Source organism: Nicrophorus vespilloides, unplaced genomic scaffold (assembly GCF_001412225.1).
Source record: "Nicrophorus vespilloides isolate i.1.1-1 unplaced genomic scaffold, Nicve_v1.0, whole genome shotgun sequence".
Classification (NCBI taxonomy): Eukaryota; Metazoa; Arthropoda; class Insecta; order Coleoptera; family Silphidae; genus Nicrophorus; species Nicrophorus vespilloides.
In genome coordinates this window covers 77,072-100,777 of record NW_017095739.1, presented here as the reverse complement: position 1 = coordinate 100,777, position 23,706 = coordinate 77,072, and the positions used below count along the sequence as shown (strand labels likewise).

The window sequence follows — 23,706 nt, the reverse complement described above, 5'->3', positions numbered from 1 at the left end:
GTTTTTATAATTTATTTTTATTTTACTAAATAGAAATTTTAAAACCGTACTTGTGAATTCGCGCTATGCGAGGTATTTGTGTAAATGAGTAAATGAGTTCTAAATTAGTTTTATACTTTGAAGTTTGCTCTTGTATCCAATGCAAGTTTTCTAGCACATTATTATTTAGCATAATAAACATATCAAAAGATTTAACCTTTACCTGTGATCAAATTCCAATAGTGTTGTTTTTATTGTGTACTATTGACGACTAATAGCGTTTCTTTTTATAAATGTTGTTTTTAAATAAAGATACACATGATTTTAAAGTAACATCTTTATTCTCATATTTGTCATTAATCTTAAAAAAAATACATTAAACGACTTTCTATAATAACTTTATTGAGTATCGTTTTAATTGAAGTTCTGTAAATTAGATTTTTTTAGTAAATGTTATGGTTTTGTTACATCATCAATGCTGTAGCAATGTAATTTTATCCCAGAAAAATTACTGCTACTTCGTGAATGAAAAACTCATAATAATTAATACTTGAAAGTATTCTTTATTTATTTATAACGTTTTTTATTTGATTAAAATATTATTATTGTCATATTACAATATTACATTTAGAAATCCAGATTGGTGATGGTGATTATCAAAAAAATATATGATTTTACAAATGTTTCTTTGGAATTGGCACAAGCTTTAATAGAACTCCTCCTGTAAATAAAATACATATTACTACGTTTCGACAATTTATATTATATATGTAACTAAAATACCATAATCTAATATCAATAATGTTTATGGCTAAAAGAATATATTGAAATAAGTTTTTTTTAGTAATATCTATTATATAACAAACGTACGATGTGTAAAGACGAGTAGAAAGTAAAATGATTTTATATTGGAAAGTTTACTGTGAGAGTGTGCGAGTATGAACAAAATGTACAACTCTCACTTGCACATACATTAAAATTTACTCGACACACTTACACCGTTCTATTTAGGTGTACACTACAATTAAAAAAAATATTATTTGAATTTTTTTACTTAATTTAAGTTCTGTATAACTTGTAAATTTTTTATTGCTCATTTCATGTTCATGTATTTAAATATTTTATTTTTTAGAATGTATCATAAATGTAATGAAATCAGTCTATAACTTTAAACTTATATATTTATACTCGGTAATTTTCGAAAAAAAAAATAATAACATTGTTAATTAAATAATCGAGCTGATGAGAAATTAAAAAAAAAATATATGTATGTTACTTATTATTTGCGTCGTTATTTGATTAACTAATTGACAGAATATTAAATTGTTATAGGTCATTTCCTTCTATGAATGTATGTTCTGAGGTCTGTACTCATTTAAGCTCAGAATTGAAAAATATTTAATATCGTACAAATTATATAGAAGACTTACCATTTGGTGGAACCCGCGCGGAAATAGAACCGTGTGGAGGTATAGTATACATTTTTTCATTTTCGAAAATATTCTGAAAAAAAAAACATAATTTATAGTCATAATCACTAAGAAAGATGTTTCAAATTGACTCGAATAAAGTAACATCCCTTTTTTTTATGAATATGTTTATTTAACGTTGAAAACTTTCTTCTTTGTTTCAGTTATTAAAGAAACCGTTTCTTACGTGGAACATGGGTCATCGTAGACCAAACTTTCTCCACGGATTATAACACATCCAATACAGGTGTCTTACGTATTTTATATTTCAATCATGCCATCGACCTTCAAAGAATCCTCATTCTAACAGAAAGCAACGCGACATTCCGTATTATTCATCGTGTTTTGATAGCGCAAAAATGTTTATGTTACACCTAAATTTAGTATATCCGTTAAGATATTTTTATAATTGAAAACCTATGGTAGCAAACAGTAATTTTAATAATAAATATTTAATTTTGAGTCACTTTTATGAAAATTAAATAAGAAATTTTTTTATCTAACAATATACATCCGAGTACACCGAATATTTGTTATTGTTATGTTATTTTCTGTTTTTAGTTATTGTAAAGAAAGGGTTTTTTTAAATAAAATCAATGTTTTTTTCTTTTTCAGAGTTTGGGCAAAATGGGTTAAATAGTGGCCAATAAATAAGTTTCTAAAAAAAATCGCATGTCAAGGTTAATATGATTTTCTGTAAATACTTTACTTACGTAAAGACGCTATCTACTTTAAATGTAACAATAGCCGAAATGAATAGAATTTGTTATACTGGTAATATAATAAATAAACATTTGGCATTTTTGATGTTATCAGTAAGTACTCTTTGAAAAAGCACAAATATATGGATGTCAAAGTTGATGCTTTGATAGTTAAGATTAACAATAATGTTATGAATAAGTATAAAAACGCAGTTTACTTGAAAAATATTTTTAGATATATTTGTATTTAAATTAGTTTTTTTTTTATTTCCATTTCTAAACCGTCCTCAATGAATTATCACTTCATTTGAATGTATAAAAAATTGTAATTGATTTAGCACAAATGAGGTCAAATAAAATTGTATAAAGATAATTAATTAGTGATATAGTCACCTGAATCGTGTATCCGTTTGGTGCATCCAAACCAATATCGTCGAGTTTGAAATCAGATAAATATGCGAATCCGTCTGTCCTGTTGCTGACCAAACCGACAGCTTGCGAAAAATATCCGTCGACTTTCGGTAAAATCGGTTTAGTCCATAGGTTCACCTTTTTATTCTAAAAATGAAACGACCGTTGTCTGTTAATGAAACAATATTCAAATATAGGAAGCCAACCGAAGCAATTAGTTTTCCTTGGATTCCCAATGCATCCTGATTTATTCCTATCGCCTCTTTATTCAGCAAAATATTTTTAAATTCTGTTTTCATAGCTCTGAGATCGTTCGACATTATTAATGGGGCTGCCATTATCGACCAGATTGCCATCTGCGCTTTGCTTTGATCTTCGCTTAAACCATAGTTTCCAATGATTAGCTAAAAAAATCTTTGTTTCTCATGGTTCATGATATATTTGAAAAATAATGTTACCATATCAGGATCGTTCCAATGTCCTGGCCCAGAATGCGGAGCCAATCGGTCTTGATGTTTGGTGAACCAATCAATTATGCTACTAACGCTGGACCAAGAATCATCGATGTCGTCCCAGTTTCTCCATAAGTTGCAGGTCTTCTTTAGTGCATCATAATCAGCCTGAAATATCAATGTTTAATATATATATATATAATTAATTTAATCTTTACTTCATGTCCATCGGGCTCTTGGTATGCTGGCCAACTGCATGAATATACCATGGGTCTCTTAGTTTTATTTAAGTAATTTCCAAATGCAGCGTATCCTACAATATAGTAAATTGACAAATAAAATTCAAGTAAATAAACTTTTTCTTAAGTTACCTTCTACCATAGTATCTGGATCAGAGTAGCAACCATCCAATTTCACATAGTCCACACCCCAGTCGGCAAAAGTTTGAGCATCCAATTCTAAGTAATTCAAACTTCCAGGATAACCAGCGCAAGTGTGAGTCCCGTAATCGCCATAAATTCCAAATTTCAAGCCTTTGCTGTGTATCTGACAAGAGCATAACAACAATAATAACAGTGCATTTATAAGTATATCGTCACACTCACATAATCGCCGAGCGATTTCATTCCGCTCTTGAAACGAATTGGATCAGCTTGCAGACGATTATCGTTAGCACGATTCTTATCCATCCAGCAATCGTCCACAATTATATAATTGTATCCTGCATTCAAGTAGCCTTCGCTCTCCATTATATCAGCCATTTTACGAAAAAGATCTTCGCTGGAAATAAAAAAGCAAATATATATATATATATATAAGTATATATAAGTATTTTCGGTGTTTAATGCTTTCTTATTTTCGGAGAGTAAATTATATTTCTGTATATGGTAAAGAAAATATTTCATTTTTATAACGCGCAATGAGAATTGATTACAACAATACATTAATTGTCATTTATTCAAATTTCTGAAAAAATCACTGAGTTCAATATATACTAATTTGGATAAAGAGTTTTTTTATTTAAAAATACGAAATTACTTTTCGAACGCGCCAATCCGCCACTAAATACTAACGTTTATTGCAACAGTCATAAAAAGTAAACAAAAATAAATATTTTTTTGAAATTTTAATAAATAGAAAAGCTTAAAAGTGTTTTATTATTATATTAAATATTTGCACATTTATATATAATCTATTATTAGAATCATTACGTTATCTTAAGAAGGTGAATACACAAGCCTGTGTGCATTCAAGATTGCAGTTCGTTCAACTGTACCATTGTTTTTTTTTAATTCTTCATGAAACAGCATTTATTGATTTAAAGTGTAAAAAGTGTTTAAAGGCCAACATATCATCAGCATTTTTATGTGACACATATTATATATGTGTCATCAATTATTAAAATTAATTGTAAAAATAAGTCAATAATAATAATAATAATAAAAAAGAAAGCTGCAATTTGGAAAGTCATGTGTTCCAAAAAACACAAAAAATATTTACAGGTACGAAACATTTTCTTTGGTTTTATTTTCCTACAAAACTGGATCATAATGGTTCATTTATATTTTTTTTCTTTTCTTTAATTAGGTTAATAGTTCAACTGCAATTATAGTTTTATATGTAATAAAGGTTAATAAAGAATATGCTATAATAAACTCTATGAACAACTTCACGACCTTCGTCTTGGATTTTGTGATACGTACGTAGTGAAATAAGCTATGCGTCGCCTACTAATTATTGTTTAAATGAGAAAATATGTCATTATATATTCTCTGAAGAAATATATGGCAACAAATTATATAATTTCATGGAATTTGGTGACGTATGAAAAAATGTTCAATTAAATTAAGCCGAAATACTCTTCTACATTGTACATGTTACCATCGGTAGCCAATCGATGATCTGCAGAGTAATTAGATTAGAATATACAGTGGAGCGTCGCTCAACGAGCATACACGAGAATATCCGGATTTTTACTCGTTTATACGAGTATAAACTGGTATACGAGCAATACTGGTATACTGATATAATTATAACCATATAAACTAATGTACGATAATGCGTTCCATGTCGAAAAAAAAAAAGTATAACTTAGTCTCTCATTTTAATGTTTTTGCTTTTAATATCTATGGTTATTTTTATTCTTTCGCTTTTTATTCGGACACATTTAAATTTTTGCGGAAAAAAAAATCACAAATAACATAACTATAATAATGGTTGGACACAATACATTTTTGTTTTGCAGGCGCACAATCTTAGACTTCTCGTCACTCGTTATTGGAAACATCGTTGGTTAAGCGAGTCATTTTTACAATTTATTTTGCTCGAAAAGCGAGGTTCTACTATTGTTGCAATTTTTGTTTTAAAATGTTCGCTTTAAGTGTAAGTACCAATTCATATTAAGAATCTTCTTTTGATGAAAAAAAAATCGTGATAGTGGTCCGCGAGATTCAAAATGTTTAATAGTCCATGAGGTCAAAAAGGTTGGCAATCGTTGGTAAATAAATATACAGTTTGCATATAATATATTTGTTGTTGTCAAAGGGAAATAAGTAAACGTAAAAAATATAAGACATGAACTTTTCAGAGCCACTCCTGCATTATGAATGCTGCTCATTCATCCAAATTTACAGACGAACAAAACAGTTATTAAATCGGTTAACAAACAACTTAATTTCTTCGTATAATTGAATTCCATCAATATCAAATTGAGATTTATCTTAATCAGACAATGTAATTTCCAAGTTCTTGTAATTCTTCAATATATCTTCAGAAATCCAATTCATTGAAATTAAAACTTTAAAATAGTACAATTTTTTTTTCCAAAAGTGGATATTGTTTTATCTACTATCATATTAAAACATTCACATTGCTTTAGAAAATCTAGTAATTAACATTGTAATTTGCTACCCTTGCGAAGTGCCTGCTAAGCGTTAAGCAGTGTGTATTTAAATAAATAATCAATAATAATATACCTGACACATTCATCTGGGTATGTTTCGCAGTCGATAACGCAACGAAATCTTTGCCAGTGCATCCATCCCATTGGCGGTTTAATAGCCAAACCGTTGTCCAGGGCATAAACACTTATGCCCATTAGACAGAAGAATATGATTTGTATCTGCAAATGTAAAAATACATAAAAATACAATAAAATAGTATTTACATTATTTATTTAGATTATTTTGTGTTTTACATTTAAGTTATGTTATTATTTAAATAAAATTTAAAAAAATGAAAAAATGCAGTACATATAAGATAATCTCATGATATCAATTGAGATTATTTTTTACTGTATACAGATCGATATTGAATGTAAATAATATGCTAAGCGGCGTGTTTTCAATATTATGTTCCAATCAAATATATTTTCTTAATAATATTGTACCATATTTTTATTATTCTATTATTGAAAATGATTTAATGTTACATATATTTTATCATATTGTTTCTGTGTGGTTACAAGAATAAAATACGTGCAGTATATTTATAATAGACTTTAATACTAGACTCGGTTTTGAGACATATGTAAAGTGATTTTCGAACATACCATGCTGCACGATGTCTGAATGCGAACTAATGATCGGGTTCACTGGTCTCGTAGATAAGTTTTAATTGATTTATAAGTATATCAATTTAAAACCCGATTAACAGGTTAACCTTATCTATATCTACCACTTGAAAACAACAATAGACATATTTACTTCTTGCAATTTATATTACATTAAGCAGATTGACCCATAATATGTTACAGTTATTACACTTACAGCATGATTTATTATTTTGAAGGCGTGCGTATAAGTATATATACTTCACTTTCGGCCTTCAAAATATATTTTTATTTTTACATATTTATTTTGTTTATGTTTACAGTCTTTATTTTATCATTTCTACAACCTTTCCGTGGTTATTGATCACTCCAATTATTATTACTTTCAGTATAATTGTTTTAAAATAGATTTTCTTATATAATTTTAATAATAGTTAAACAGTTTTTTTAAATTAGAATGGGCTTAATATTATTAGTAACAAAGAAATATATAATTATTTCATTTTTTAAAATGATTATGAATTGATAAATTCATATTTATAATCTATATATAGATATGTATCTGATAATTATAATAAACTGAAATAACTATAAGATCATTGGTTAACAATTATGTTTTTTTTATTAAATAAATTTTCAGATTTTACTAACACGGATGGTATGCAACCAAAGTTGAATGGCAAACATATTTAGTGCATATAATTGGTCACCAAAAGTATGAGTCCTTTTGGTTTCTTTTGAATGAAAAATTGGTGTAAGCATTGTGCAGAATAATTAACTGTATAACTTTGCATTGTATAAGTTAAATAGTAAAATTGATAAAAAAAAAACGTTTTATATGCAAAATAATTAGTATCTATGTTTTGATATACAAAAACACATTTTTAATAATTTTAATAGGTAATTTGTAATTGTTAATTATTTTCTTTGTAAAATAATTTTTATATTTGAATTAAAAAACGGCAGAATTTCAGAAACAATTTTATTGTTTAGCCTGTGTTACATGGGCGCAGATAAAATCAAAGAAGAACTTCTACTGATCGCCCTGAGATAGACTAATGTTTTAACCCGATGCATTAAGGGCGCCGTAAACCAAAATAATTTAGCTTATAAAATAAGTAAACACTGAAACGGTAAACGAGACCACGGTAAACCCAATCAACTGTCAATTGGGATAATGAGCGTTTTACTGTATGACAAAATGTGTAGAGGTAAAATTATGACAGTATGCTAAATAAAGTCTTAGGGGTGATAAAAGTTTGTCAAAACCATGACATTAATGTGTGTGATGAGCATAATCGTATATTTTGATATACATTCTAATGTACATTTCAAATATAAACAAATGAAGTTTATGCCGATGTAATTAAAAGAATATTAGTTTATAAAATATTTCTGGTGTTATCATGACACCAGAAATATTTGTTTATAAACTAATATAACAGACAAAAAGTAACTTGATAAACTAATTGATACGTTTTGTTTTCAAAAGTTTGATTTAATAAACAAAAACATTTTTTTTTCGTCAGAAACTATTTTATTTTCGTCTTCGTTGTTTTTCTAAATCTTCTGTTGAAAACTAGCGTCTTCTGCATTCAATACATTTCTAACATCCAATTCATAGACATTTTCGAAATCTGTTGATTGAGCCACATGGATAAGTTATTTTCTAATTTTATACACTGTTTATACACGTACACTGATGGCACAATAGTAAAATAATATTAAGAAAACAAAAGTAGTTTTGCATACATTTAATTTTATTAAATAAGTTGTATAAAAATATTAACAAATATTAACGTACAAATATAATTTTTATTTACCTACACACGAATACAACAATTACTTGCACTTGTCAAATAACATATTGAAAAAAATAATTTGTCATGTTCCATCTCTTTTTTTTTTGATTTACCAACAAAAAAAATAAATAAAGTATAATATAACAGTATAGTACTGAGTTATTTTTGGTTAAAATGTAAGAATACTATTATAATCAATCAATATCACTTGGACTCAATTGCCTTTCGCCCTCATTCAACAAAATTTTCATTGCTTTGTAAAGCAAGTAGACGCCCAACATTCGCTTTTGTTTCTCGTTCCAAGTGGCAGCCATCCCGTAAAACTGACCGCTTTTCGCGTTCTTGAGATTCGTCAATTTGATCGCATTGATCATCGCGGCTTCCCTTGTATACGCCTCGACCGGTATCACATTTTGGAACACGTGTAGGCACACGACGCCGTAGCCCTCGTTCCATATGTCCAGTATATGCTGGATCTTCTCGCTTTGTTTATCCGTCGTCTTGCTGTACGATTCAACGGCATCGTACAGATGTTGATAAGGGCGAGAACGTTTTCCCTTGCCCACATAAAATATAGACGTTATGAAAATTTTCCATTTCTCCTCTGCGGAAAGATCAGTTCTGCACGGCAAATTTTTGGTTACGCGAGGATCGAGAAGTAGATACGTAAATGAGGATTTCTTCACGCCTTCCCGCCATCTCCTAGAAACATCGGGATTCGAGAATTCTTTGGACACAATTTCTTCGAGGCTCTTGTATTTTAATAGTTCCAAATTCCATTCTGCAGTGTTTAAGGTCTTTTGAAGTTCCCACGAATAAACTACAAATAAAACACTAATTAATTTAAACTAATAATTATAAAAGTGTATTCGATTACATATATAATATACACATATATTAGTAGTTGAATGACAATTTCATGACAAACGTCTGATATAGTGACAATATATAAGCATGATGTTTACCCCGTTTTATATTATATTTTTAACATTTGTTGTACCTTACACTATTGGTATGTTGTTATTAAAGCTTTGTAACTCACCGCCAAAAAAACGTTTGGAATTCAAAAATAAAATATTCAGATTTAAAAATGACATCCCTAATAACAAAATAGAGCATAACAGTAGATATTGTAAAATAGATCATATATATATATATATTTAAAACGTGCGATGAAATGTGGATTGTTTAAAATAATGACTAATTTATTTAACGCAACTTGAGGAGTACTGCGATTCTGGCAGTTTAGAATTTTAAAATTTCTTGAATGATGCAAAAAGTTATCGAACTTATTTTATACTCTACATTATCTCAATTACCTTTCTCATCTTTGGAATTGGTTTTTATATTATCCAATGGATTCCTTTGTAGATTGTACAATTTCCTAAGGTACACCCGTTTCGTGGATTTGGTTATTGGGCCGGGTTCAAAACCTATGCATGTTAATTCTTTATGGAGGGTGTCCGTGTCGTAGTCAAAGCTCTTAGGTAAGCTCGACAGTACAGATGATCTTGAACTGATGGTAACATTTTCCGTCTCATAACTGTAATTGAAAGAAATAAATTGTAATTATTAATTGTAATCGTTTGCTAAATCTGTTAAATTACCTATTGGCCGGAGGTAAAATACGTTTTTCAAATAGCACTATGCCTTCATCACGATCGGAATATCTGTAAACTTCGGAAACACTGATAAAACTATTTTCGAAGTTTGCGATATGATTGTTGATGTGGTCCGTACTCTTCTGGGAAGACGAGGACGAGGACATTTCGTAAACATTTTGATTCATAACATCGTCTGATCCTTCCGTACATGTACAGTAATCACTACTCGTATCTTTAGATTTCGTCTTACTAATTTTGCGCGGTGACAATTTGATTTCATCATCTTCCAACGCAGAATCGTTCAATGTTACTATGCCACTTTCGCGAGATTTCTCGGAAAATTTGCAAAAGTCATTAGATTGGTGCGAATTGAACGGGACATCCCATGGTCGGGCCTTAGGTCTGTACATTGTAACATTTTTGTAACGGTAGGATCCATTTACGGATGAAGTTACGCTCTTGGGCGATAAGTCCTCTAATCCGCTCGATTCCAATTGCGCGTCCAGAGTATCGCACCAATTCCTCACATAATCATTTGGATTTGTTCTAGGTAAAACTTCCAAATCGATGGTTTCCGCTTCAACTATATTTGCGAGCTCGTATTCTCCAACCACCTGTCCATTATTCACAACTATTTTATCTGCGCAAACATTAATAAGTAAATTAAAAAATAATAATAAAAAAATACAATCAATATTTTACCTAAAGCATAGTCCAATTGAACATTAGCATTACTTCCGGATAGAAATGACCGTACGTCGCAGCTGATATTATCCTTAATAATCTTGATAACGGCGCAGTGATCCTCCGCCGCTGCATAATCTATGGGCGTTTGATAACAGTTGTCTTCTATATTTGGATCGGCTCCGCACAGCAAAAGCAATTCAACTATATTGCTTCTACCCCACGCAGCAGCAATGTGGAGAGGTGTCAAACCTTCGTCCGATCTCACATTTGGATCTCCACCGTGCTCCAAAACGATCGTCGTAACTTTCTGGGCGAAATCGGAATTCTCGCTTCCGATTGCCAAGTGAAACGGCGATATGCCCGGCTTTGGTAAAATAATATTTGCATCCGCTCCTTTATCGCTTAATAAAGATTTCACAGCCCTGAAACAAATTCAAAATATAGAAATTCTTGCCCAACAGATCCAAATCCCGAGTTCTATTAAGAAAGGTTAGGATTGAAATTTGAACCGAGACTGACTCTTCTTTATTTTTTTTACTAATTGTGATAAAATATTGGCGCCTCGCTTATCAATAAAATATGTCTCGTACGCCGACGATTAAAAAATAATACAACACACAAAACGAAAAGCAACATCGACAAGACATTTATCTATTACATAAACATGAAATGTTTCTTCTATTGCAGTGGATACAAAAACGAGCAGAACACAATTAATAAAGTTTTTATTTATGGTCCATACACGAGTATTACTGATATCAGTAGTCATGGAATAATTAATTGAAAATGGAATATTTATTTTTTTGTAAATCGAATATACAAATGCGCATGTTATATATTGACTAAATGAAAATATGGCAATACCTCACGATCAGACCGAATTCGCTTTAGTCCGGTAAGGAAATTTCAAAATAAACTCAAATTTAATTGAGCAAAACAAACATAAATTCTAAAAAAAATAGTACACAAAAATATTATTTAATTTATACATAATTGATCCTTTCTTTTTTAAATAGTCCATGATATTGGTAAAACCGATTATCCACGGACGAGGTATTGCTGTCTATATAGGAGCATTTGTATTTTTATTATAAACTTATCAATATTATTATCTTTTTCTTCTCCGCTTCGCCGCCTTTTTAGAATGAAATCGAAGTATTGTTGCAACTTAGCAAACATTATATTTCTTCGTTATTATAACATAAAGTAGAGTCGGTGACGATAACGATATCATTCAATTATTGTATTGCAATTATAAATTAATTATTTATAACTTGGACTGACGCGCGAAAAATAAAGTCAATAAATTAATTGCTTTGACGTTATATAAATCGATTCCACGCATATTGCTCGCAACACTTTATGAATTTATCTGGAATTTATTATTTCATATCACATACATTAGTTTTAGTCCTACAACCAAATTACATAACCCAATATAAATTGCAATTTAGATAATAGGCGCCTATCTACAGACGAAGAGCGGGAAGACAAAATAAAAAAAGGCTTATCTTGAAATTAATTTCACATTTTGGTTGACTAATTTATTAATTTCTCTGATATAAAAAAAAAATCAGGCGAATTTATCTGCTATTCTTTGTGCAATACTACTTTTATATTTTAAGAAAACCAGATCGGATTTTCTGGGAATTATACTTATGAAAAACAGACAATGTTTATTTTAAACAGATCAATCAAACTAATGTTGAAATGTTGATCCAAATACGTCATACATCTTGTCCCTGGATTTTTATTTTTTTCAATATCGTTTACATTCATACAATTATTATTTTTTAAAAATCGAATTAAAAGAGGTCGGACAAATTTAAGTTCAAATAAAGCAGGTCACATTAGTATATTATTATTTAATTATAATAATTAAGATTAAACTAGAGTACGTAAAGAAAGCACAGTCATTGCATACCTTCGTATTTTAATTAAAAAAAAAATAAAATTGTCACATATTATTAATTCTTCTTAAATAGTAACCTTGATCATCAGCGTTTATTGTATACTTATTAGATTCGAATGAAACTAATTCAATTCCCATCCATTCATCATTATTTACATTCTTCTCTTATAAGCTTACAAGTGCAAGGTCGCTCATATTATTATCTCTGCCCTTTTGTACCCGAGACTCCATTGATGTTATTGAATTTAATGAAGAAAAAAAAATGCTGCCGGCTTTTCAATGACTCGCTATATTTTGATATAGAATTGCAGGATCTTGCCGGATATAAGCAATTATATACTGTATGTAATACGTGCAAACGCACATCTCGCACTTATGATAAGCAAAAATAGATTGTCGTATATCTAATATTTAATAATATTTATTGTTGTTATTATTTTGGCGTCGAAGACCCCTTGCGACATCGCTAATTACATGTTGATTATATAGTTTTGTTAGCAACAGCCTGAGTACATATTAAATTAATATATTTCAATTAAATTCTATTACATTATTTACAATTCAGGAAATTTTGCAGAATTCTGATTAAGTGAAAATTATTATTTAACACGTAACCAAATCTATGAAAACTATTTATTACTCTGTTTTGAGATACGTTGATCTTGAGTACTCAAGATCTTCACACCTCGTATCACCAGATGATCGCCGGATGGTCATATAAAACACACATCAAATATAATATAATAAACGATAGTTACAACAGTAACGTAAAGATCGAAATCGTTATTTCTACAAAAATATCCAAAGGGTACAATAATAGTAATAATATTAGAATAACAAGAACAACGATTAGACGTAAAAGTACCCAATCAATTAGTTTGTAGATGGACTGCAAACAAATCTGCTTCAAACCGCCTTATTAATAAATGTATATATATATACATAAAAATAAAAGACGATAATCAGTTATCATTAACTAATAAATATTATCAGTTCGAATAAGAAGCGCCTTTTTAGTTTCCGTTTATAGAACGGATTTATAGCGTCAATTAACTCCGATCCCTACAATATACGGAACAATCTTATATGAGCCCGATTATTAAACCAATTTTTCTTCAATTCATAACAATGACAATTAGATTCTATTATAATGTAATCAATTCCAATTGTGTACTATTTTTTTTAAACCACGTATACCCATATATGGTTTCCCGTCAAGTTCATTTGATATCAGAATATATATAATAATATATAAGAGAAATCATAAATAATATAAGATGATTCATATCATTGCTAATTAGTTGAATAATAAAACTTATCACAGACCAAATAATCAAAAATTAAACATTCAAGTTGTATATAGCTAATAATGGGAGACAGCATTAATCTGTCTACTTATTATGTGTAACTAAAATTAATTAATTGTTTATATTATCATCCAAATAAAAAAAATAAATATTATGATAAGCTTTCATTTTATAGTATAAAAATTGGTGCGCTTTGCAGACGAACAAAAAAATCATTACGAAATGCGTGATTATCAAAAAGGAGAAAACTAAAAATAGAATTGGGAATAGAATTACACTTTTTTATTATTGAGATTAAGTATATTTATCCGGGAGGAACCGCACGATAAGAGTCGTCACTCAATACCAAATACCAATTTATGTTCGTTTTTTTCTTTTTAAATCAACTATAATACTTTATATTAAAAGAAAATAATATTCTAATATGCAAAAGATTAAAAATGAAGTTATTCAGATGTGTCAATCAATCTAAAATTGTGATTTTTCTATTGAAGAATTAGAATTAAATTGCAAAAAAACGAAATCAAAGAAATTTCTAACTATTAGCAACCATAGAATTAAGTTTATATAATGTATTTAAATGATATTGAAATTATTTTTTTTATAATATATGACCCTGACATCGGAATAAAATAGTGTTAACAAAATCGAGACTAAAAATCAATTCTTAATTTCTATTTGAAAGCTTATTATACAAAAATCGCCAATACTACAATAATGACTGATATATCATTATGTTTTCTGTAATTTATTCTTAATTATTTATGTAGTTTATTCATAAATAATTATATTTATTAGATTTTGAAAGTAAAAATAGTTAAAAAAAATATTAATATCAACATCTTGAAACATATGAAGAAACTTCTATTATATGAACTATAGGAATTTAATGAACAATATTAAAAATCTAAAATAATTTATATCACGTGAGTTTTGATTATTTGCAAAAAAAAAAACTGGTAAAAAGCAGATTCATTCCAAATAGCTTGAATTAAAAAGTTTAATAAGTAATTTTAAATTAAATTTATTTGATCATACTTGTTTAAGGAGCATTGTTGATTTTATGATAATTTCCTTGCATCAACCTTCTGTATATTTACAAAAGTTTCAGCTCTATTGGGACAAGATTGATAAGAACAATGTACAGTTAGTAATCATTTATTTAAAATATTTCTTATTTCCTCTCTATTTTATTTGTATATTCAAAATATACTTCCAGTTAGAATAATTGATCCAAAACAGGTAATGAAAAGTTAAGCATTTTCTAATTTGAAATTACTAAAAATACAAATAAAGTAAAATAACTTGTAAAATGTCTTTCACATATGAATAGAATATATTCCAAATAAAAAATGCTTAAAAATATTTATCAGGGTTTTAATATAAACAAATATTTCTAAGGTATATTTTGTCGATTCACTAGGAATGAGTTGAAACAGCTGATTCCGTGAACCGTATTGTAATCACTCTTCGTGTATAAGAAAAAACATATCTGCACTGAATGAACGACAATGCGATTTATTACTACTAGTGCAATGCACTCACCTAAAGTCCTGATCTTCAATGGAATCGTAGAGTAGGGATGCCAAATAAAACTCGGTCGTGCTGCGTCCGCGATAAATACTCATTGCCACACTATGTATAATGAAAATTATTCGTGTGTTGCATAAGAAAAGCAAATGCGCGTAAATGTAACCTACTTTCTTTACGGCAATTTATGAACTGATAAAGTCATCGATGGTCAGCTTTTTTCCCCAGTCCAGAGGATGTAAACAAATCGTTGCCGAGACGAGATTAGGTTAGTTTGCGTGCGGTCGACGGATGCGCGTGCGCGTCGCACCGCTCAAAGTGCGAACGTTGGTGCGTGCGGTGCGATGCGATTGGGATTAGGTTGAATGGTGTTGAATTGGATGCGATTGATGTTGCGGATTGCTGCTGCGTGTCGTTCATGTGTCGCTCTCCGAAGTCATTAATCAACGCACAAAGCGCATCGACTAATTAAAACGCTTTCTATTCATGAACACATTTTTACCACTACAATTTGTTGATACCATTCTTATTATTATTGACGCCTCCGTTTATTTATAGTATAAACCAGTTTCGGTTTTATGGATCTTCCATTTATAACTTCTTATCACACACATATTACTATATTGTGCGTAATTCATTACAATTTCCACGCTAACTCAACAATTACAACACACAATACACAAAATTTATTTACATTCATTTTGTAACTAACAAGTAAGGTCATACCAATTTATCCTCCATAATTAACATTTTTTTTCGGATTAATGTTCAAGAACTAATTCACCGTCTGAGTTCAAAAATTTAAAAAAACATACACAAAAATTATATTTATAGCTTTTCTATCCAAAAAAGTAAAATATAACATTTTCAACGATGGAAAACATATTTGAAGGACATACAAGAAGTATGCAATAACACATCTGAAGAAATATTAAAGCATAGAAATTAAAGTGTTTGCTACTCTAATAAAATGCAACGTTGGTCCGCGAGAAGCTCTAAAATTAATTTTGGATCAAAATTTAACCGAAAACATCCAAATTTAACCACAGCTTTACGTATATTACTAATAATAGCTGTATCCGTTTCAAGTGCTGAATCTAAATTAAAATTAATTAAATATATCACAACAGTGATTCAAAATAGTATTAAGATTTAGTAATTTACATTACAAACCTTCAATGATTATACACTTTTATTTAATACATGTTTAATTTTTGTATTCAATATCATTAGTTTGATTCAAATGTGATTTATTTCTTATTAAAAAAATGTATATTGCTGTTGCATCTTTTTTTTAATATTTTATTAACATTATCTTTGAGCAACAACAATGTAAAAAACTTTGTAATTGTAAAGCAAAATGATGAAAGAAGGTTGAAATAACTGATTCTAAAATGTCGTTTATATACATTTCTTATAACTTGTCCGTATTCTTCATCTTTAATTTTTATCAAAAAAAAAAATGTAAATATCTGTGCTTTGTTTTGGTATACTTTTATTTTTAATTAATTGTTAATGAAACAATTAATAACAGTTTCATACATTGAGTTATAAATGTATCAAGCTATCTTAATGTTGACGATATTTTAATTATCACACGTACGTTGCCCTGAATATAACATCTTTGTAGACTCTGGCATCATATACTTAAATGCTTGTTACAATTTGTGTCTTTATTTAATATTTATGTTCACATTAGTTCCATTTTACTTTAATAACAAGCCAGTATCTTCATCTTATTTGTCACTGCTATCTAATCAATTCTTGTAAAATTGAATAATGTATTTTATTCAATATTGAATTATGATTCCAAAATAATACATGATTTTAGTTCCTAATAACAATTCTACGAATATATAAATTTCGAATTGTGATGTACAATTTCACAACAACATTATCGAATCGCTATTGTCTTTTATGACTTTTCCTAATGCATACAATATTTTCAGTATTTGCTTCACCCAATATTTTATATTTTCCGAGAAATATCTATAAACTAGCTAATCTATTAATCAATTTGATGATGATTTAACAGTCCTATTTTGAAGAAATAAATGTATTCCAAGAATGTTTAGACACACAAAATCAATATTATTAGAAACATAAATAATATAGACGAAAATTTTTCGTAATATATTGAACGGATACTTTAAGAAACAGATAACGGACAAATATGAGTCCTCATACACGGATAATGAAAAAGAAATGATTTTAAATAAACATACAAAATGAGATTATTATTGAGTTTCGAGTGATGTAGAACAGAGGTTCAACTCCTCGGGCCGCCCAAGGAACATTAAATTATTTCCATTTTATTTTAACTCACTAGAATCTACGTCTGACGTAAAAGACCAACGCAACGGAACGGCTGCTGATCGGTCAGTTACGGATGATATAAACGTTTCAAACACGAAAAAGTACCAGTTCATAATAAAATTCAATAATGCTAAACGACAAAAAGAATGATAACCTGAAAAGTATAACTTTTTTACTTGAAAAGTTGTATTATGGTATTAATAAATATGTATATCAATATATAGTTTTCTTTAATGAGTCCATAAATTTCAAAGTACAACTTTAAAATGTACAAGCCAAGTAAAATAAATTATAAAAAATAAAATTTAATATCACGATTATAATGTAAATAAAAATCATTTAATTTTATTTATGTACCCAAATAGGTGCAGCCACTAAACCGATTTCAACCCTTCCCGCTTCAATGACCTCATCCGAAATATTATCGACGTTGTAAAACTTCTGCAGCTCTTCAATAGCTTTATCTTCCAACTCAAAAAAAAGGTAACCGTCAATAAACATTGTCTTAATTTTAAGTGTTTCTTATACCTGTGTATAGATAAGCAATTTGCTTTTTATTTTCGTCAAATTTTCTTTCTGCTTCTTCTCCTCCGTTATAATCGTACTTATATTTGCTTTCGCGTCGGATGATCCAATTGGACTTTTTAGCGGTTCGATTCTTTTCCATGGATTTTTGGGACTCTCTAAAATATCAATTATAAATAAATTATGATACGTGGATCATATAATTGTTTAACCTGGTACGGCGTTCAATGAACACTCGGACGACAATCGTTTTCTCATTTTCTGAGATACCTTTTGCATTTTATGTTTATCCGGACGATGTTCGGATTTGGTTTTACTGCTGCCATCTGGACTGGCGAACGATTCATTGAGATCAGGAAAATCTCCTTTAGTTAAGTTGACGAAGTAGTCTTCATCAGCATTATCGAGTGCTATTTTCTCCATGGCAGAGGAAATAGCTTTTATTCTTGCCGGAGGTGGCGTTATCATATTTACATTTATTTTTTCTTCGGGGCATTGGATTATAACAGATTCAGTTACTTTCTCCTCTGGCTCTTGTTTGGATTCTGATTTCTTCTGGCTACCTGATTTATGAGATTTAGTTCGTTTCCTTTGAGATAAATTGGGTGTCACAATTATTTCATCGTTAAAGTCCATGTTAACAGGATTAGATTTGTGTATTTCTTTTATAACTTCGTCGCTCGTATTATCAGAATACGGAGTTATGATCCTGTGGCTCATATATCTATTCCATGTGGCATAAAACTTCGTTAAGTCTATTAGAATTTCTTCGTCGATCTCTTCCAAACACCTCGACTCCAAAAATGCAGCAATATTTAAACAAATAAACTCCATGCAACAGATTTTCAATTGATTCGCGTTGTAAGTATGCGCCAATGAAATAACAGTTAAGACGTTCTTGAAAGTTATCATCTTCGATAAAGTAAATTCGCAGACTTCTATCAATCGGTCCATAAGTAAATATTCAGCCAACACTAGTAAATTACATACAGTATCTAAATCATCATTATCTAAGCTAACCTGATCCATGTACAAGTAATTCATTAACCGATTTATTGTGGAATATGCAAACGGAAGAGTTAGTTTGCAAGTTGATTTCTAAAATTGAACATTTGCTTAATAAAAATAAAATAATAATTAAGGAAAACACTTACATCATCATTCCACCGAACAGAAAACATGTTCCTAAAGAATTCGGACCTGGCTTCTAATATGCACTTATGAGCAGCCACAATTTTATCACTTTTACATTCAATTTGAATATCGTGCAGTTCCACTAAATCATCGATTTTGAATTTAAGTATTTTTGGAGTAAAATCTTTACCGGTTTTATACTTAATCACTCCATTAGAATATACACATTTGCATGTATCATTATACAAAGAATTTAACCCTAATGATTTGGCTGCGTCCTGAAGCAACTTTACTGGATCAGTGACTTCAATTTCCTGTGTGTTCTTTGATTGGCTATTATACACTTCAAATACCGATTTACCAGCACAGTTGACAAACTCTTCAACTTCGATTTTAGATTTCACCGTTGGAGTTATATTAACAGAACATGGCCCTGCATGTAATAGTTCGCAATCATTGGTGTAAAGATAATTTAACAACTGCTCGAATATTTGTGGATGTATCGAGTCAATTTTAATTTCGTTGCATTCGGATACCATTTTCTTTAATTTATCACTTCCCAACCCAATAATGTATTTGTGAACAGGGAAATTAACTCCTCTCACTGTAAACACAAAATTCGATGTTTCTGGTTTTATTAAAAGGTTTTGAAAATCATCTTCCATCGTCGATGAAGAAATATTGGGAACTCTTGTTATATATGAAGATACATTCATCTAAAAAAATATTCATATTAATAAAACGAATAATCAAAAGTATAATATAGAATATTACTTGCAATGAGACAAAATTATCTCCTTCTAAATCAGATACAATTGTATCTGCTGCAAATATCTTGGGAATCCTTTCTAGATCAACCAAGATGCATTCATTTCTGTTCAAGAATTTATTGAAAATTTTTGATTTATTTTTATCATGGTTTTTTTGTTTCTTCCTAGTTTCTGGGTAGGCCTTAAACAATTCTCTGTCGTTAGTCAACAAGATCATAGACTTGTTGTTCAATGTAACATCTTTAAGTTTCAATAGACGATTCAGCGTAAATATAGCGCGATCCAAATGCTGGTCACTTTCTCGCCAAATCAATAAGTTTCCAGCTTTAGTCAAGGCAACGACTCTTAATTCCACGGTAGCACCCTTGTCAATAGATAATTTACCGCCGACCATTTTAATTCGCTCAATATCTAAAATTCTTGCATTTCTTGTATTAATACAAATTTCTTAACCAATATAAATATAATAATATACTTGGACGCAATTTTTCTGCATTGGAATTCATGTAGGACAAAAATATCTCCGTGATCTGTTAAAACAGCCGTTGCGCCATTACTTGCAACGACATCTTTAAGCAACCAGTCTCCCATCACGTACGTAACTTTTTTTGGTAAAATTTGATGAATTTCATTATTCTTATCGTGACCTATCTGACCACCGTTTAATCCCCATGTGTACATTGCCACCGGACTCCACGCTACCGAGTGATAAGTCGCACAGCATATATTTGTGACTGGTGTTTTCAAAGTTGATGGTTTTGGTACCAATAATTCAGGAACCGTTGGATGAACACCTAGGACAAAATTCGCATTTGAACCACATGCCCAGACCTACCGAAATACAAAAATAAATATACTAACAAGAAACTACTACAATTGTACTTACAGTATTATTTTCAGCAAGAAACAAACAATGATCCCTACCAATGCATACATCTTTAATTGCAAGGGATTTGTGATTAAAATGAAACTTAACTTGTGTAGGTTCTAAATTAGATGATTCTGATCCCAATCCCAATCTGCCACCTTGCCCATGACCATAAGTAAATATTTCACCATTCTCAGTTAAAATAGCAGTGTGATATTTTTCAAGGCACACTTTCTTTACCAATGCATTAGGCTTAATTTTATGAAATGTGTCCACTAATTCAGGACTATGTTTGGATTGACTTGAACCCAGTGTGTAATTGAAATTAGTGCCCCACATGTAGATCCACCTTGGCACAGGAAAATTCCATGCACACAATGGATTATCTTTCAATGCATGATCCAAGGGGGTTAAATTGTTACAATCCAAAATATTAATTTTTGCACCTGAAACAATATTATATTTATAAAATATATAAATAAATTATATGACATTACCTAGTTTTATTAGTGCAACAGCTGTGTCTATTTTGCCATAAAAAACACTCCTATGCAATGCAGTATATCCTGACTCAGTATCTTTTTCATCTATTTTGCTGTGTTTCCTGCATACTAACCACTTGCAAACTTCAGTGCGACCACATGAAGCTGCAACATGCAAGGCAGACCGATGGTCATAATCTTTGGATGTGCCACATTGATCACATATTTTATTTAGGAAACTACACAATTCAGCATCTGATACTTCATGTTTGGTTAAAGCAGATGTAATTGTTTCACCATGCTTGTATAAAGAGCATCTATTTGAGCATAGTTCATCATCCACAACCATTTCTAAAAATTGTAATATTGCATAATTGAAGAAATTCATTTATATGAAATAAATTCAATTGATTTATTCAACTTTAATACTTACTGTTGTTTGGGATATTATAATACTCTATTATAAAGTCAATATATACAAAGCACCTTTGTAATCACAACAATATTGTTTAAAATTTATTACGATATTAATAAAACCAAAACCACTATACAGCTACATAATATGTTATAGACAACCACACCTGCAGCTAATATTGTAGTGATCTAACTTACCGACCAATAACCAGGTGTTTGTATTAAAATCTACTTTGAACATTCTCAATATTGAGATACCTCAAATAAATAAATGGACCGCCTGTATCACGAAAATGCGATATCAATAATAATAATATAAAAATTTCTTTAAAATATTTGCACTTAAGAAGTTACAGATTCTTCTTCTATTTTAAACCACCAGCTTGTGTTAAGCACAATTTCGTCAGCTACCGTCCAGTGGTTATATATACAAGTGGCAAAAACATACAAAGACGATGTTCAAACCGTGACTCTGCGGTTCATTACAATTGGACTGTGTTGAGCGGTGTTGAGTCTCGGAAAGGATGTCGGTGAGCTTGTAGATAGAACCACAACCATACAGACAGCGTAGTGGTCGGTAGACAAGTATACAGAGTTAGCGCTAGATCAAAATTTTGGATTTTCTTAAGAATTCCAAAACGGCCAAATACACTTCACGATTCTCAGATACCATCAAAAGAGGGATGGAGGTAGGCAATGGGACACGCAAGCATATTCCGTGTATGCGTCGAATACCGAAACATTAATATGTGACGAGTATTTAATGTCGAGTACCAAAGTTCTTCTTTAACTGGTTGTGGATGCATCACAGGAAAATAATCTGATATAAATGTACCTTGTATATATGTACCATGGATAAAGGTTAAGTTTATTTTATGAATTATATCATTTCATGACCTATTAAATGATTACCAAAAATAAGTGCATAATTCAATATATTAAAATATTATTAAAAAATCTCGTGTACATGTGATAGTTTTTTTGGCTATTGGTCTTACAAGCTATAATGGTCATATGTATTTGGGTGGTTTGCATGTGTATATTGTGTAGGATTTTCGTCGGTCGATTTTGGTGTGTTTAAAGTTGGATCGTATTAATTGTACGGGTAAAAATAATTTAAAGATAAATAAAGTAAAAATAATTTAAAAAAAACGACTTCCCACTTCTTTCATTTCTTGTATGCTCAAAAACGTTATGCTCTATATCAGCGATGGCTAACTTTTTGGGATTGATGTGTCAAAATTTGGAAATAAACGTAGCTTAATTCGTGTGCCTGTCAGTTGGATTTATAAATGATGGGAGAATTGACTTCCAAATTTTTTTCATATGTAATCATTTTCTTGGCATGTTTCCCCAAATGTCTCGCCATGTCACCCTGACACGCGTGTCATAGGAGCCTAATGGATAAGACGGCCCTGATGTTTAACAAATATACATGAACATATTTTTTTTACTTTTATGAAAGATAAAATATTTACTTTACTTAATGATAATGTATAGACACAAGATTTAACATTCTTAGTTAATATTGATTGAAATAGTTCCATAAGCATATATAGGCCCTAATCAAAAATAAACACAACAAACCCATCTTGAGTTTATTCAATAGGACTCCAAATAATGTTAGTCCAGGACCCCCAAAGTATGCTCCAAGTAATATCTGCCCCTGGGTATCTTAATATTTTTAACAGATTTTGATTCCACACGTGATTTTCTGTGGCAGCCAAATACGTACGACAGGAAACCGTTGGTAACTTCGATCAAAATAAAAACATTTTCTAACAAAATAATAC

The 23,706-nt window shown here is 30.0% G+C and overlaps 3 protein-coding genes and 1 long non-coding RNA gene across 5 annotated transcripts; 1 reads left to right on the top strand and 3 right to left on the bottom strand.

The window, feature by feature from the left end:
- Positions 1-578: 578 nt before the first annotated feature.
- On the bottom strand, positions 579-6,773 carry LOC108561713 (alpha-N-acetylgalactosaminidase). Its single transcript, XM_017919790.1, has 10 exons — positions 6,563-6,773; positions 5,988-6,133; positions 3,618-3,792; positions 3,384-3,558; positions 3,231-3,325; positions 3,019-3,180; positions 2,767-2,964; positions 2,543-2,707; positions 1,410-1,482; positions 579-700 (listed from the first exon to the last, which is right to left on the bottom strand). Exons 1-10 carry the CDS (start codon positions 6,563-6,565, stop codon positions 654-656), a joined length of 1,239 nt encoding a protein of 412 aa, XP_017775279.1. The 5' UTR covers positions 6,566-6,773; the 3' UTR covers positions 579-653.
- Positions 6,774-8,368: 1,595 nt separating this feature from the next.
- Positions 8,369-16,017, bottom strand: LOC108561679 (ankyrin repeat and LEM domain-containing protein 1). 2 transcript variants are annotated; one of them, XM_017919745.1, is made up of 6 exons: positions 15,575-16,017; positions 15,420-15,509; positions 10,671-11,077; positions 9,972-10,608; positions 9,684-9,907; positions 8,369-9,184 (listed from the first exon to the last, which is right to left on the bottom strand). In XM_017919745.1, exons 2-6 carry the CDS (start codon positions 15,500-15,502, stop codon positions 8,559-8,561), a joined length of 1,977 nt encoding a protein of 658 aa, XP_017775234.1. In that variant the 5' UTR covers positions 15,503-15,509; positions 15,575-16,017; the 3' UTR covers positions 8,369-8,558. The 2 variants fall into 2 exon arrangements, with proteins under 2 accessions (XP_017775234.1, XP_017775228.1); XM_017919739.1 differs by having other exon boundaries at positions 15,420-16,016.
- A 2,016-nt stretch (positions 16,018-18,033) lies between these two features.
- LOC108561903 (inhibitor of Bruton tyrosine kinase) lies at positions 18,034-22,030 on the bottom strand. Its single transcript, XM_017920023.1, has 9 exons — positions 21,933-22,030; positions 21,515-21,850; positions 21,036-21,463; positions 20,625-20,980; positions 20,154-20,568; positions 19,400-20,095; positions 18,458-19,343; positions 18,249-18,403; positions 18,034-18,191 (listed from the first exon to the last, which is right to left on the bottom strand). The coding sequence occupies exons 2-9, from the start codon at positions 21,846-21,848 to the stop codon at positions 18,066-18,068; spliced, it is 3,396 nt and encodes a 1,131-aa protein (XP_017775512.1). The 5' UTR covers positions 21,849-21,850; positions 21,933-22,030; the 3' UTR covers positions 18,034-18,065.
- A 215-nt stretch (positions 22,031-22,245) lies between these two features.
- On the top strand, positions 22,246-22,789 carry LOC108561661. Its single transcript, XR_001891023.1, has 2 exons — positions 22,246-22,486; positions 22,543-22,789. It is a non-coding gene; the product is annotated as an uncharacterized LOC108561661 (long non-coding RNA).
- Positions 22,790-23,706: the final 917 nt, after the last annotated feature.

Excerpts from the sequence above, each read along its gene's own strand:
- LOC108561679 (XM_017919745.1), bottom strand. The coding sequence starts at position 15,502 with ATGAGTATTTATCGCGGACGCAGCACGACCGAGTTTTATTTGGCATCC. Across the intron at positions 10,609-10,670 it reads TCAATTGGACTATGCTTTAG|ATAAAATAGTTGTGAATAAT; the intron begins GTAAAATATTGA and ends ATGTTTGCGCAG. Across the intron at positions 9,185-9,683 it reads CAATTCCAAAGATGAGAAAG|TTTATTCGTGGGAACTTCAA; the intron begins GTAATTGAGATA and ends TTTTATTTGTAG.
- LOC108561713 (XM_017919790.1), bottom strand. Across the intron at positions 3,793-5,987 it reads TACCCAGATGAATGTGTCAG|CGAAGATCTTTTTCGTAAAA; the intron begins GTATATTATTAT and ends TTTTATTTCCAG. Across the intron at positions 3,181-3,230 it reads AAGAGCCCGATGGACATGAA|GCTGATTATGATGCACTAAA; the intron begins GTAAAGATTAAA and ends TTGATATTTCAG.
- LOC108561903 (XM_017920023.1), bottom strand. The coding sequence starts at position 21,848 with ATGGTTGTGGATGATGAACTATGCTCAAATAGATGCTCTTTATACAAG. Across the intron at positions 19,344-19,399 it reads CTGTTCGGTGGAATGATGAT|AAATCAACTTGCAAACTAAC; the intron begins GTAAGTGTTTTC and ends GTTCAATTTTAG. Across the intron at positions 18,192-18,248 it reads AATTGCTTATCTATACACAG|TTGGAAGATAAAGCTATTGA; the intron begins GTATAAGAAACA and ends CTTTTTTTTGAG.